At 34.5% G+C, this 14,001-nt stretch overlaps 2 protein-coding genes across 4 annotated transcripts; one reads left to right on the top strand and one right to left on the bottom strand.

Moving 5' to 3' along the window:
• The first annotated feature begins 4,220 nt into the window (after positions 1–4,220).
• On the top strand, positions 4,221–8,979 carry LOC140010117 (uncharacterized). The gene is made up of 9 exons (XM_072056465.1): positions 4,221–4,240; positions 4,804–5,256; positions 6,017–6,107; positions 6,252–6,397; positions 6,884–7,127; positions 7,233–7,337; positions 7,428–7,610; positions 7,725–7,929; positions 8,295–8,979. The coding sequence occupies exons 2-9, from the start codon at positions 4,826–4,828 to the stop codon at positions 8,780–8,782; spliced, it is 1,893 nt and encodes a 630-aa protein (XP_071912566.1). The 5' UTR covers positions 4,221–4,240; positions 4,804–4,825; the 3' UTR covers positions 8,783–8,979.
• A 1,089-nt stretch (positions 8,980–10,068) lies between these two features.
• LOC140021493 (uncharacterized) lies at positions 10,069–13,149 on the bottom strand. 3 transcript variants are annotated; one of them, XM_072072479.1, is made up of 9 exons: positions 12,679–13,149; positions 12,285–12,375; positions 11,980–12,125; positions 11,641–11,884; positions 11,437–11,541; positions 11,151–11,333; positions 10,834–11,038; positions 10,598–10,732; positions 10,069–10,483 (listed from the first exon to the last, which is right to left on the bottom strand). In XM_072072479.1, the coding sequence occupies exons 1-9, from the start codon at positions 13,119–13,121 to the stop codon at positions 10,239–10,241; spliced, it is 1,797 nt and encodes a 598-aa protein (XP_071928580.1). In that variant the 5' UTR covers positions 13,122–13,149; the 3' UTR covers positions 10,069–10,238. The 3 variants fall into 3 exon arrangements, with proteins under 3 accessions (XP_071928580.1, XP_071928574.1, XP_071928571.1); XM_072072473.1 differs by having other exon boundaries at positions 10,069–10,732; XM_072072470.1 differs by having other exon boundaries at positions 10,069–10,767; positions 10,824–11,038; positions 11,641–11,882; positions 12,002–12,125.
• Between the last annotated feature and the right edge of the window lie 852 nt (positions 13,150–14,001).

The raw sequence follows: 14,001 nt of genomic DNA, 5'->3' as shown, positions 1-14,001 counted from the left end.
CAGTCTCGTTAGCAACTAACGGAAGCTAGATTGCACATTGATGCTAACCTTCTTATTGACCTTATTAAAATGAAAGAAATGGAGTTTCCTAGTTTGGCTGATGGGGAAATAATGAACTATAAATATAACCCTCTACAATAATAATGCGCAAGAATCTCTAAATATATGATCTAAAATTAGCTTTATCTAGCTTTGAAGTGGCTCAGTTGTGAGGCTATATCCATGAGGGAAGAGTGGATCATAATGCTTATCACCATAGTTCATTGGCAGCTGGTCTTGAACCAAGTACGAGAAAGCTTTCCAGTGAACCCATAATCTCCAAAGAGCACATCAGCAACATCTTGGCCTTATGTTCCAGGTAGCCAGGCAGCAACCGAAGCATCAATGGATGAAAGGTAGGGCTCAATCACAAGGGACCTGTTGGATACAATGACAGCAGCACACTTTGAGCATACAGATGTTGGTGATTGCAGATAAACCTGGTTCAGGAATGGTAAAGTTGCGATTGTCGCCCGGGGTTCAGCATATGGAGGTTCACCTCCAACAACAATGGCATGATCGAAGATGTTCTCTGACAAAAAACAGAACTATCAACGCTTTCTTTGTAAACCACCTCGTGCCGCCGAAAGAATTGGAAATTTTGAGATGAAATTTGGATTGCAAAATAATTGGTGAAATATATACCTGCAGTATTATTGTTACCACCAAGTCCTTGCCATGCCATTGTCCAGCCTCCAAATTGGCATTCCAAATTGTTGGCATTTTTTTTTGGTTGCAACGGTAGAATTTCTACAACCTAATCTAGTCTAATCTAGGGGGAGGGGGAGGGAGATTCGAAGTGAGTAGAGATTCCATTGAAGAAAATCAATTAACTCAACCACATGTTCTGGCAAATGAACCCTTGACCTTCCACACTATCAGGACTTTATAGTCTTGGTGGTGACCACCAGGTCAAAGATACGAGTTTCTGTAATTAAGAGTTTTCCCCCCTTTTTGGGAAGTGGAACCACTTTTCAGTACGATGCCATGAATCCTGATTACCATTTGGTCTATATATATATATATCTATATATTTTCCTGAGTGTTAATTCTTGATATTAGCCCACGAATTCGTCTTAAGAGTGGGCTCCTTTGGGTCCCTGTTAAACACGTAGTATTCTCCTCCTTGTGCAACAACTGCCCATGCAAATAAGAAGAAAATTCCCACTTTGGATTATAAACCATTCGAACCCATTCCTCACAACATTCCTTTCGCCTTGAATTACCCATGCATAACAAAATAAATAAGAAACAATCACCATAAAAATAGAGATTGACGCCTCTGCTATGATGTACATTAAACAAGAATTGTGCGAGTCTATGTACAACCAAAAAATTAGTACATGATCAAGCAATCATCAATATTCAAACAAAGATGTAAGGAAAAATGAAACTCCCACAACTAATGTATGTCTAATATTGTAGACTTCCATCTACATATGAGCAATTAATTTTCCATTATACAGTCAAAACAAAGGGGGAAGAAAGAGAGAAAAGAATGGGATTAGCATGAAGAATAAAGGACGAAAAAAAGAAAGAAAACCCAACAAAGATTAAGGTTAAAAGGGAAAAAAAAAAAGAGCCTAACCTTGGAGGGGCAGATTTGCAAAACTTCTGAGAATAATTTAGATGCTTATACGTTGTTATAGGATATGAATTTGTGACGAGTTAGAAATTGGTGTGTTGTCATATTTTATGATCACAATTGTCAAGCGTGTTATTCTTATTTTATGATTTCTATCATGACAGTTTATCTTTTGGTAACTTATCCGGTGATCTAATATAATTGAATGAGGATAGATAAGAGGATAAGTGCCCTGCCTTTTCAGTCAAGTATGTTCCAAGTGCTAGTCTTTTGATTAGAAGAGTAGAATAAATAGGGAAATTGTAAAATCAATAGAAAAAAAGCCTATAAATGGAAGGTTGCGTTAGAAAACTACTTAGTAAATTATTTCTCAGCAAAGAAAAAAAAGTGGGTTAATTACAATTTGCACCCTCATACTATTATTAATTTGTGATTTACTCATTGAACTATCAATTGAAGCACTTAAATACCTTTGTTTAGTTTTAGTTTCCTTCTTTTTTAAAGCAGGAGAGTGGAGAGATTTAAGAAGCAGGTAGGGGATTCGAGGGATTTGAATACTTAAATGCCTTGTAGGTCAATATGTCAAATTGATTAAAAGTAGTAAATTTTTATGGCTATTTTTTTATTAGTAGGACTTTACTACCCTAAATGAAAAAAGAGTATTTTCCTAAATATATGCAAATTAGGGTACTAAAGATCTTTAATTCAAAAATGAGTAAGAAAATTCATTGACTTTCAAATGACTTGAACAATGTAGTGTAATTTGATAGTTTAAAGTGCTGAAGTGCTAATAATTCCTAGTTTAGTGTGCAAACCACTAACGACAGGTAGAGGGTGCAAATTGCAATTAAAGAAATTTCAAGAGAATACGAAAATCTAAGTGACACAGGACTAAATTTTCAATAACAGCATGAGTGTCCCTCTCGTTGTTTGATATAAGGAAGCAACTGTGCTTATTCTATCGCATAAAAAAGTAAAAAAAAAAAATTCTTGGATATCCCCACATGTTTGTTAATTATAAATGTTGACCTAACTAAGGAGATAGAATAAAAAACTTAGCATGATTATTGAAATATTACAATATAAGTGGATTAAGATATGTTTTATTCTGTTTTAGTCTCTTAATAGAATTTTAATTCAAGAGGACTGGAAGCTTATGCCACTTCTTCAGATTTACACTTACACCCAACTCAAATTAACTAGATTAGATAGAATGATTATGTTATTACTTGGTAGATTAGATAGAATAATTAACCATGATACAAGTCCAAAATAGTCATAAGGTTAAACTACGTGGCCAAGTTATTGAAGATTAGTGTTTAAAGCACACACTAATGTGTGTGCAACTCATTTAAAAAATTATTATTAAAATTTTTGAATATATTTGATCAATCATTTTCAAGAGAATTGGTTTTATATATTTGATAATATAAATAGTGAAAATTCACCAAAATAAAAGTGAATAAATAGATAGTTATCGGATAGTAATTCATAACCATAATTAGTAGTTGTCAATATAAATTAGGATTTACTAAATAAGTTCAAAATTAAAATAATAAAAAATGCATGGCACTTGGACGAGGAAATATGATGGTGGTTATCAAGGGCAGTTTAGAAAAAAAACATAAAGTGACATAAATTTGTTTACACTAAAGCCCCCTCCCTTTATATATAGTAAGTATAGATAAATAGATATAGATATAGATACATGCTTGTGGTGGGTCTGGGATAATGAGATAATAATTGGGGATCAAATATTGTCGGATATGATAAATCAGTCCAGACCTGACAAAGAAAAGAGCAATTATGTCCACTAATTGCCTACACAATTATGTGGTATATTTAATATTCCAAAAAGAAACGATGATTTCATTGTTAAAAACTCTCCAATTACCTCAATTTTTTTCACATTTCTTATAAAATAATTTACATTTACGCCATAAAAAAAGAAGAAAAAAGGGTAACACGAACCAATTAACCCTTACATAATAAAATCGGACTTGTATTCATGATGCATACAAAGAAGCATATCTATTTACACTTAAAAAATTTTAATATTACCAGAATTCTATACATTTTTCTGGAAAATATTTTTGCATTTATGCGGGAAAAAAATAATAGCATGAACCTACTTTTCATTCAGAATATATTAAATATTAATGCATATAGAGTTGCACGTTATAAAAGAAGAAATATATATATATATATCTATGTATATCTATGTGTGTGTGTGTGATACAAAACGGTAAGTATATCTTGTTACAACAGGTTATTAAGAAAGTTTATTACTATGTATTAAACGCTATCTTTACAAACGAAGTGGCAATAATGTATTGGATTTGTATTAAGGAAATGGTTTCCTAAAAATAATAAAGGGCATAGTACAAGAATTTCATCTTCGAAAAAATAGGTAAATCTGTTTCTATCCTCGTAACTATCCTTATCCGAAAAAGGCGGTATACTGGATTAGTTGCCAAAGATTTTATTTTATTTTTGATTGTGAAAGAATCTAAAGTCTCAACGTTAAAATTTCCTATCTATAAATATAAGCATCTACTCGTCTGCCCAGAGCACATTATAAGTTTCTTCAAGTCAAAAGTTCTCGGGCTCTTGAAGGTTAGTCTTCCTAATTTTACAGTTGTTTAATTATTTCATGCCAATCATATTATTTTCTTTTTCTTTCTTCATTATTTGACTGTCTTTTTAAGTAGAAATTTAATAGTTCATATCATAGTAGATGCAAGTCTATAAGATTAAAGGCATATGATTTCTCTCGATTTTAATTTTTTTAACCGCTTTTTTAAGTATTGATGATTGCTCTATTATCTAATTCTTTTGCCATACACGAACGTGCACAAAATTTCTTGTTCAATGTCTATTCTTTTTGTGTATTACAAATTTGCAATTTATTTCGTTTTTTTTCTATGTGTAATTATACGAATATCTAAAATTTAGGATCAAAACAAAGTTTTTAGCCATGGGTTCGAGTAGTTTGTTCCCCATAGTGGGAATTTTGTCCTTATTTGCATGAGCAGCTTTTGCACAATTCTTTTGCCAATATTGAATTGCATGATTCTTGTTCAATGTTTATTATCATATTGGTGTTTTACAAATTTGCAAGCTTGGTAATTTTTTTGTGATTTTTTAATATTAATAATTATGAAAATTTTAAAATTCAGGATCAAAAGAAAGCTGTGAGAAATGGGTTCGAGTGGTTTTTTCCCCACAGTGGGAATTTTGTTCCTATTTGCATGGGGAGCAGTTGGAGAACAAGGAGAATACATATTATACAAGGACCCAAAACAGCCAGCTTTTAGAAGAATTAATGACCTAATGTCAAGAATGACACTTGAGGAAAAAATTGGGCAAATGACACAGCTTGATAGAGTCTATACAACTCCTGAGATATTGAAGAATTACTCAATTGGAAGTTTGCTCAGTGGTGGAGGAAGTGTTCCTCTTCCAAATGCAACTCCTAAGGATTGGGTTGATATGATTAACAATTTCCAGAAGGGTTCTCTTTCTAGCAGACTTGGGATCCCTATGGTTTATGGGATTGATGCTGTCCATGGCCATAATAATGTCTACAAGGCTACCATATTCCCCCATAATATTGCTCTTGGATCCACCAGGTAAGAGTCAATAAATGCTATGAACTTTTATTTGCTTTTTTTTTTTTTTCTTTTCAAAAAATCCTATACTAAGCTGACATATACTATATCAGTATACCGCTTAAGCTATAAAAATAAATGGATAACTCACCTCCTTAATTCTAATGGATAACTCAACTCCTTGATTTTAAGGATTCAAATATTTGTGTCTTTTTTTTTGGAAGGTTAGAATAAAGATTGCATGTTTTGATGATAAAGATTTCATGATATTTTTTTTATATTTTACTATATAATAGAGGAAAAAAATTTTGCTACCATGGTCTAGTTTTGAAAAAATTATTTAGCTATTTTGGACAGTAGATTATTTGTCCAAATATATTTGCTGACATCACCATTACAATTTCCAATACAGCTTTTTATCTCATATACATCACATCACAAAAAGTGCTACAGTAAAAATATCTCAAATAATTTACAATCCAAACAAACCCGTCTCGTTAAAAGTCTAATCTTATTCGGTAACTAGTTTTAATCTCTCTGCCATTTAACAAATTGACAAACTAGCCTTCATATAAGAAAAGTTTCCAAAAAGTTTTGCCAATTAAATTCAAATCGAAACCTTTTAGGTAACTACTAAATTGTCATCCTTCTGGATGCAGTGGAAATTATGTTGTTTTTCTCATTCCAAGAAAGTGAAAAGTCTTTTTTTTGAGACTTTATTTTTTATTTTTGTTTTTGGTAGTGGATTTTAACCAGCCTGATATCTTGATTTATGTTGCAGAGATCCGGAGTTAGTGAGGAGGATTGGAGCTGCAACTGCTCTTGAAGTTAGAGCTACTGGAATTCAATATGCTTTCGCTCCATGCATTGCGGTATAAATTTTCCCAGTGCGATTATTTTTTCTTAATTTGACTCTGATTAATAACAATAATATACCATTAATTTTGTTGAGTCAATTAACTAACTATTTTTTTATTTGGTTTGATTTTCTTTTTCCAACTTTTACAATTTCATAGGTCTGTAGAGATCCAAGATGGGGTAGGTGTTACGAGAGTTACAGTGAAGATCCACAAATTGTAAAAGAGATGACTGAAATTATTAAGGGATTACAAGGAGAAATCCCTCCTGGAGGGCGTAAGGGTGTTCCTTATGTTGGTGGACCGTAAGTCTCTAGCAATTTTCTCTATATAGACATAACAATTGAGAGTCAAAATATGGTCTTATTATGACTCTGAAATTCTTCTATATTATTAAAATTAAAATGGTTTGGCTAATTGGTATTTAATGGACACTTGTTAAAATCGCCTCAAGTGTTAGTTTTTCTTTTTTCTTTTTTTTGAAAAAATATAGTTAATTTGAAAAAATATCTAAATGCAAGAAAGTGCAATAACGGTGATTGCGTATATTTATTTGATAAATTAGGTGTAATTTAGGTATGTTAAAACATGCCCAGATAAAAAAAAATCCTTCCTTGTTGAAATCATTCATGTTATTTACATAATTTTTTTATGCAATTAATAATTCCAGATAGAAAATAAGTCCTAGCCATTGAAAGAAAATTATTGGTTTTGTTCCTTTTCTAGGAGTGAAGTTGCATAACTGTATAGCTGTCTTTTTACACAGTTTTCCCTTGGTACCTCCTACACAGGGACAAAGTTGCAGCTTGTGCAAAACATTTTGTTGGTGATGGTGGAACGACAAAGGGAATCAATGAGAACAACACAGTGACTGATTGGCATCGATTGATGAGCATTCATATGCCTGGATATGATGCCTCCATCATCAAGGGAGTCTCAACTGTCATGGTTTCCTACTCCAGCTACAACGGACTAAAAATGCATGCCAACCGTAACCTTGTAACTGATTTCCTCAAAGGCAGGATGAGGTTCAGGGTATGATCAATGAATCCCAGAATGATATGATAATGAGAAAACAAAACTTATCTCTGAATTTACTAACGTCTTTTTCTGTAACATTTTTTTTGTAATGTTTTTCAGGGTTTTGTGATATCGGATTGGCAAGGAATTGACAAAATTACGACGCCAGCACACGCAAATTACACGTTGTCTGTTCTAGATGGGATTTCAGCTGGAATTGATATGGTCAGTAGTTCAGATTTTGTTGACATTTTGCAAGGACTGATAAATCGAAGGGAAGTGAATTTATGACATATGAGTTCTTGATTTTTGCAGATTATGGTTCCTGACAACCACACAGAATTCATTGATACTTTGACTTACTTGGTTAAAAACAACTACATCCCTGTAAGCAGAATTGATGATGCAGTCAGGAGGATTTTGAGAGTCAAGTTCACCTTGGGATTGTTTGAGAAACCTTATGCTGATTACACTTACATTGATCAACTTGGTAGCCAGGTGAACTATATTTAGAATAAACTAATAATCCGTGAAATCGTCAATAGTTTGTTGATCAGTTCAAAAACTTTGAAGTATTTTAATTATGTGACTGTGTTTTTCATGATTCAACAGGCTCATAGAGATTTGGCTAGGGAAGCTGTGAGGAAATCACTTGTGCTGTTGAAGAATGGGAATAATGCTGATGAACCATTAATTCCCCTCTCCAAGAAAGCAAGGAAAATCTTAGTTACAGGAACTCATGCCCACAATCTGGGATACCAATGCGGAGGCTGGACAATTGCATGGCAAGGACTCAGTGGCAACAACCATACCGCTGGTAAATATTTCACCGATCTTTTCCAATTTCAGCTCAAAATTTTCAATTCTTCTGTTTGGTCCTTAGTAACTCATAATTTTCTAGAGCAAATGGCAAAAATGGTCATCACACTTTTTATTTAGTCAAAATGTTATTCAACTGATACAAATGCACACTTTGGGGACTGGCAGATATATGTTTCAATTAGATGATTAACAAGAATAAATGTACGTTCTTAATTGTTGAGTGGCCAAAAATGTACGTTTTTATAAATTGATTGACTACAAAAAGTTTAGTGACCAAAACGTGAAATCCAGAATAATTTGGTTCTATCTGTTGCATTTATTCTATTTTCTAACCTTCGACATTTTCTTCCAATGGAACAGGAACCACAATCTTGAATGGTATTACAGCAGCAGTTGATCATGGCACTGAGGTTGTTTACAAAGAAAGCGTCGACGGTTCTGATTTTGTTACGGACAACAACTTCGACTATGCAATCGTTGTTGTTGGTGAGCCTCCATATGCAGAAACTGCAGGGGACAATGCCAACTTAACCATTCCTGAACCAGGTCCATCTACAATCACCAACGTTTGTAGCAGTGTCAAGTGTGCTGTCGTCATCGTATCCGGCAGGCCTCTTGTGGTTGAGCCCTACCTTTCATCCATTGATGCCTTGGTTGCTGCATGGCTCCCTGGAACTGAAAGCCAAGGAGTTGCTGATGTTCTCTTTGGAGACTATGGATTCACCGGAAAAACTTCTCGTACTTGGTTCAAGACTGTTGAGCAGCTGCCAATGAACTATGGTGATGAGCATTATGATCCACTCTTCCCTCTTGGACATGGCCTTACAACTGAGCCTGTTCAATGCTAGATAGAGATAGATAGTTATTGGTCATGAAAAATTTTAGATTTTTTTTTTTTCCCATTTCTATTTTAGAGTCATATTTAGAGTTTCATTACTTTGTAGGTATCAAATTACAAAGTAGATAGAGAGTTCTGTTTAAACAATCTCATCTTTCTAAGCTATTGGAGTAATGTTTATTGACACAATTCATTGCTATATCTGTTTCATTCTTGAGAATATTGTTGCTTTTTTTTTTTTGTCGTTGATTGTAGACCATTCACCCTTGTAGTGATTTTTTATCCTTCTAGGTATAATCTTTGTGCTTAATTTATTTCATTAGAGCTACAATGCATTCCATAATAATTTAATGTGCCGAATCTTATGTCAAATTTATATTTCTACCACAAGTTAGAAAGGAGAGGAAATAAAAAGTCAAAGTTTCTTTTTTCTTTTTTCATTTTTGGGATAGAAAAATCAAAGTGGTCTAACCGTTCCCTTGCATGTATCTTTTTGTCAAAATTTGTCAAGTAACAAGCAGGTGGTGTGTTTATTGCTGAGTAGTAATTTCAGGACGTGGGTATTTCTCCCCTTTTCTATCCAAAAAAAGGGAAAATTTGCACAAATTAAAAAAAAAGTGTGGTCATATGTTGTTTTTATTAATAAATATTCTAGATCTTACAAAGAGAAAGAGAGAAGAGAGGAAACTCGAGAATCGAGCTCTATAATATTTCTAATATACTTACGCTCCTTCCAAATTGTTGAGTTTTCAATATAGTTGAGCTCAAGTAATACAGTAATGAGTTTTAAGAATTTAGGAATTGGATCACATGTGCATTTCACCAAAATAAATATAACCAAATGAAAAGCATATATATATACTTAGGGCTTGATTAAGTTAAATAAACTTGTCTTGAAATCAGCTGAAGCCACGCTAATTCGAGTTAAACTTTAAGGAGATTCTCTTAATAGTGTAGTTTTATAAACTTATCAAGAAGAAATTAGTATCTTAGCCCTGATTTTGATCCCTTATGAGTTCAATCTTGGCCAAGTTGGTCCATAAAGTTTTTGAAAAGCTTGAGTTAAGAGCAAGGTGAGTTTGGTTCCTAAAGTACCCTATAAAAAGTTAAGTTTGGGTCTTGAATCCCAACTTTTGCAAATCCAAAGAGGATGATCATGGCTCAATTCTGCAATCAATTTGGCAAATTTCATTTTAGTGCTCTCAATTGGTGTAAAATTAATAGCATACCACAAGCATTGGTTTTTGTAACAATATAAAGGATCAAATTGGTCATGTAAGCTGATAGAACACTGAATTTGTAGTAAGAAAAAAAATAAGTACAAAGAGTTCCTTCCTGTAAGAAGTTGAAGTGGTACAAATGCTCAATGATTTACATTTCATCCTCTCTAATGCCCTCCAGCAGCAATTGGCTTTTTTTTTTCACTCCAAATCAAAATGGAAACAATGATTTGCATTTGATCCACTCTAATGATTACCAGCAACAATTGGCTTAGTTTCTAGTCCAAAACCAAATGGAAACAATGGATCATAGTGAGGATCTCCAACATTCATTGGTAGTTGGTCAACTCTCTTGAACCAAGTTCTTGCAAGCTTTCCTGTAAATCCAAAATCTCCAAAGAGAACATCAGACACCCCTTGGCCTTCAGAGCCTGGCAGCCATGCAGCAACCAAAGCATCAATCTTTGGAAGGTGAGGCTCAATCACAAGAGGTCTGCCTGAGATTAGCACCACAACACACTTGACATTGTTGCACACATTGTGGATTGTTCGTAGGCCTGTTTGAGGGATTGTCAAGTTGAGATTGTCTCCAAATGTCTCCACATAAGGAGGCTCTCCAACAACAACAATGGCATAATCGAATTGCATGGCTTTAACAAATCTGCTACTAGGTTTCTTCCTGTATTCCACTTTTGTGCTTGGATCAACTGCAGATTTGATGCCACTTAAGATTGTGGTTCCTGTCAAGAAGAGAGATATGATCATGGGAAATTCACTGATAATTTCACAAAAAGTAGAGCAAAATCAGTTAATGTAACCAAAAAAGTGTACTATATTATACCAATGGTATTGTTGTTGCCTGCCATTCCCCTCCATGTAATGGTCCAACCACCACATTGCAAACCTATATCATTGGCATGAGTTCCAGCAACCAGAATCTTGTGTGCTTTTTTAGGTAGAGGAAGCAAGGGATTATTTGGATGCTTTCCATTCTTCAATAACACTTGGCTCTTCCTCACAGCTTCTCTTGCCAAATCTCTGTGTTCCTGAATATACATATACAACTCATTTAATAATTCATATTGCTACTTGGGATCTAACGTGATAGGAGAAAGAGAAATGTTTATCGCATGTTAAGTAACCAACTACTTAATCTACCTGACTTCCTAATTGATCTGCAAAGCTAAGATCAGCAAAGGGTTTCTCAAAAAGTCCTGCTATAAATTTAACTCTTAAAATCCTCCGAACTGCATCATCAATTCGACTCATTGGAATGTAGTTTTTCTCTACTAGAAAGGTCACGGTATCAATGAATTCAGTGTAGTTGTAAGGAACCATGATCTGCACAAAAAATACAGTCAATATTCACCGGCATTGATGATTTCCTCACTATCATTTCAGTATGCATAAATGAAAATTAGTCCATTGTTATATAATCCCTAACCATGTCAAGTCCAGCATTGATTGAAACTTCAACGGAGTATGTATAGTTTGAATGGGCAGGATACGTGATTTTGTCGATCCCTTGCCAATCAGAGATGACAAAACCCTGTCAAGGCAAAAGTAAATAAGGTTGGAAACATGAACTGGAACATATTGAAGCTCTAAAGTTTTGGCAATCTAGAAATCATGGGATGATCATGTATACCTTGAAACCTAGGGTTCCCTTAAGGTAATTGGTAATAAGATCATGATTAGCATGCATTTTCACTCCATTCCAGCTGGAATAGGAAATCATGACTGTTCCAACACCCTTCCTGATGGCGTCAGGGTATGCAGGCATATGAATGTCAAGCAATCCCTTCCAATCAATGATGGTGTTATTCTCATTGATTCCTTTGACAGTACCCCCATCGCCCACATAATGTTTTGCACAACCAACCACCTTATCTCTACAATACAGATGAAATGACACTCTAGGTAAGATAATATGTTTTATTAGTACTTCTAGTAATGCTACTAGTGACAAAATATAGCAAGGACTTACTGTCCACCAAGATAGGGATAACCCTGAGGATGGCCTTCGGGGATATCACCTTGCAAACCAGCCACAATTTCAGTCATTTGCTGCACAATAGTGTGATCCTCACTGTAGCTTTCGTAGCATCTGCCCCATCTTGGATCTCTACAAACCTTTTATAGCAGCATTCAAGAAAACAACTTAACATAGTACTATTGGAACAAAATCTAGCTTGTGTGTAATACATCATAGATCTACTTGATGGGAAAGAATTCAAAGGTTCACTAAGACTTCAAGATGATGGAAAAAGGTTCATAGCACAGAATGTATACCGCAATGCATGGAGAAAAAGCATATTGAATCCCTGTTGCTCTGCACTCAAGAGCAGTTGCAGCTCCAATTCTTTTAACAAGCTCAGGATCCCTGAAATGCAACTTTTACATTAAAAGATGCAGGTACAGAATAAAATTTTGAAAGACTATGTGATCAAAATGAACTAATCCTTCAATCTTTAGTCTGAAATAAGACATTAAGAGTATCTCATCTAATTTCTTTACTAGCATTAGTTTATTGATCCGTTATTCTTTCAACAAAAGCTGATAATCAACCTGATTCTAAAATTGAGTAGTTTCTTTGTTAACCTTCATTAAGATTTTCAATAGCTTCTAAGAGGCAAGTCCAATCCAAATCTGTTTCCTAAGTTGTGGGATGATGTCAGTTGCCTACCTAGTCACTCCAAGGCCAACATTGTGGGGGAAAATTGTTGCCTTGTACACATTGTTGTTGCCATGGACAGCATCAATCCCATAAATGTAGGGAATGCCAAGCCTAGTAGATGTAGCACCTTTTTGAAAGTCATTTATCACATCAACCCAATCTTTGGCAGTAGCATTTTGTTTAGGCCAACTTCCTCCTCCACTAAGCACACTACCAATGTTGTAGTCTTTCATAATATCAGCAGTCATGTTTTCCCTTTCCATCTGTGCCATTTGACCAATTTTCTCTGCTAAAGTCATTCTTCGCAGAAGATCCTCAACTCGAGTTTCAACAGGCTGTTTTGGATCTCTGTACAACAGTGCATCTTGCGCGTGGGTTGGAGATATAGAAAAATAAAGAACCAGAACCCCCACTAGGACAACCATTGTTGGAATACAAATCTTCAAAGCCATTGCATAAGGACCTGTACAAGATAAACTCTTAAACCTGAAAGATCAACATACAAGAAACAGATCAAAAGTTAGCCTAAAATTGTATCAGAAAAGATATCCAACTAAAATTGTATCATAAATGATATCCAATTCTCCTTTCTTTCCCATTTTTCTTTCTGATGATTTGTTTCCATCACCCTAAGAAGATTAATTCCCTATTCAATGTGTATAATGTGGATAGAATGGAGACTCGAAGTATCAAACAAATCATAAAACAACAAGGAGATCTTTCATTTGCATGCTAATTAATCATGATCAAGATAGAACGTTTATCAAATAACATACATTGGCATTTTCAAGAAAATGGCCCTCTAGAGTCTATAGGCTATAGACTCCTTCAGGCCACGAAGACCAGAAATGTTGATCTTGTGCAATTACCTTAGGATATGTCCCAAATGGAGCTGGGACTGGGGTATATCAAATCCAAAATGCTAACAACCGCTGTACACAAGAGTTTAGACACAATGGCATAGCCTTTTCTTTTGAATCGGATACAACGGTATAGACTAAATGGCCTATTTATAGTCAGAAACTTGGATGGTACAAAAAAAAATTTGTCCTAAAATCTTGCTGTAATGTGTTTCTTGAATATCTCTTGTTCCTTGGTTTAAAGTTGGTGTCCCAAATGGGGAGAATCAGAAAAGTCGCTCCCTGAATTGACGTACCATTGAGCTTAGAGTACATGGCCAACTTTAGCCATCCAGTTTTGATAAAGATGTGCTTTTCAGTTTGACAAGGATATACGTTTGATTTGGATTAACTTTCCAAGTAGGATTATAATATCTGAACAAGTCTTGATTCCTTCTTGAGCAAATCTTCTTGGATTTCTGCTATAGAAAGT

This window comes from Coffea arabica, chromosome 1e (genome assembly GCF_036785885.1).
Source record: "Coffea arabica cultivar ET-39 chromosome 1e, Coffea Arabica ET-39 HiFi, whole genome shotgun sequence".
Lineage (NCBI taxonomy): Eukaryota > Viridiplantae > Streptophyta > Magnoliopsida > Gentianales > Rubiaceae > Coffea > Coffea arabica.
The sequence above is the reverse complement of the archived record's forward strand: the minus strand, read 5'-3'. Positions and strand labels throughout refer to the sequence as shown.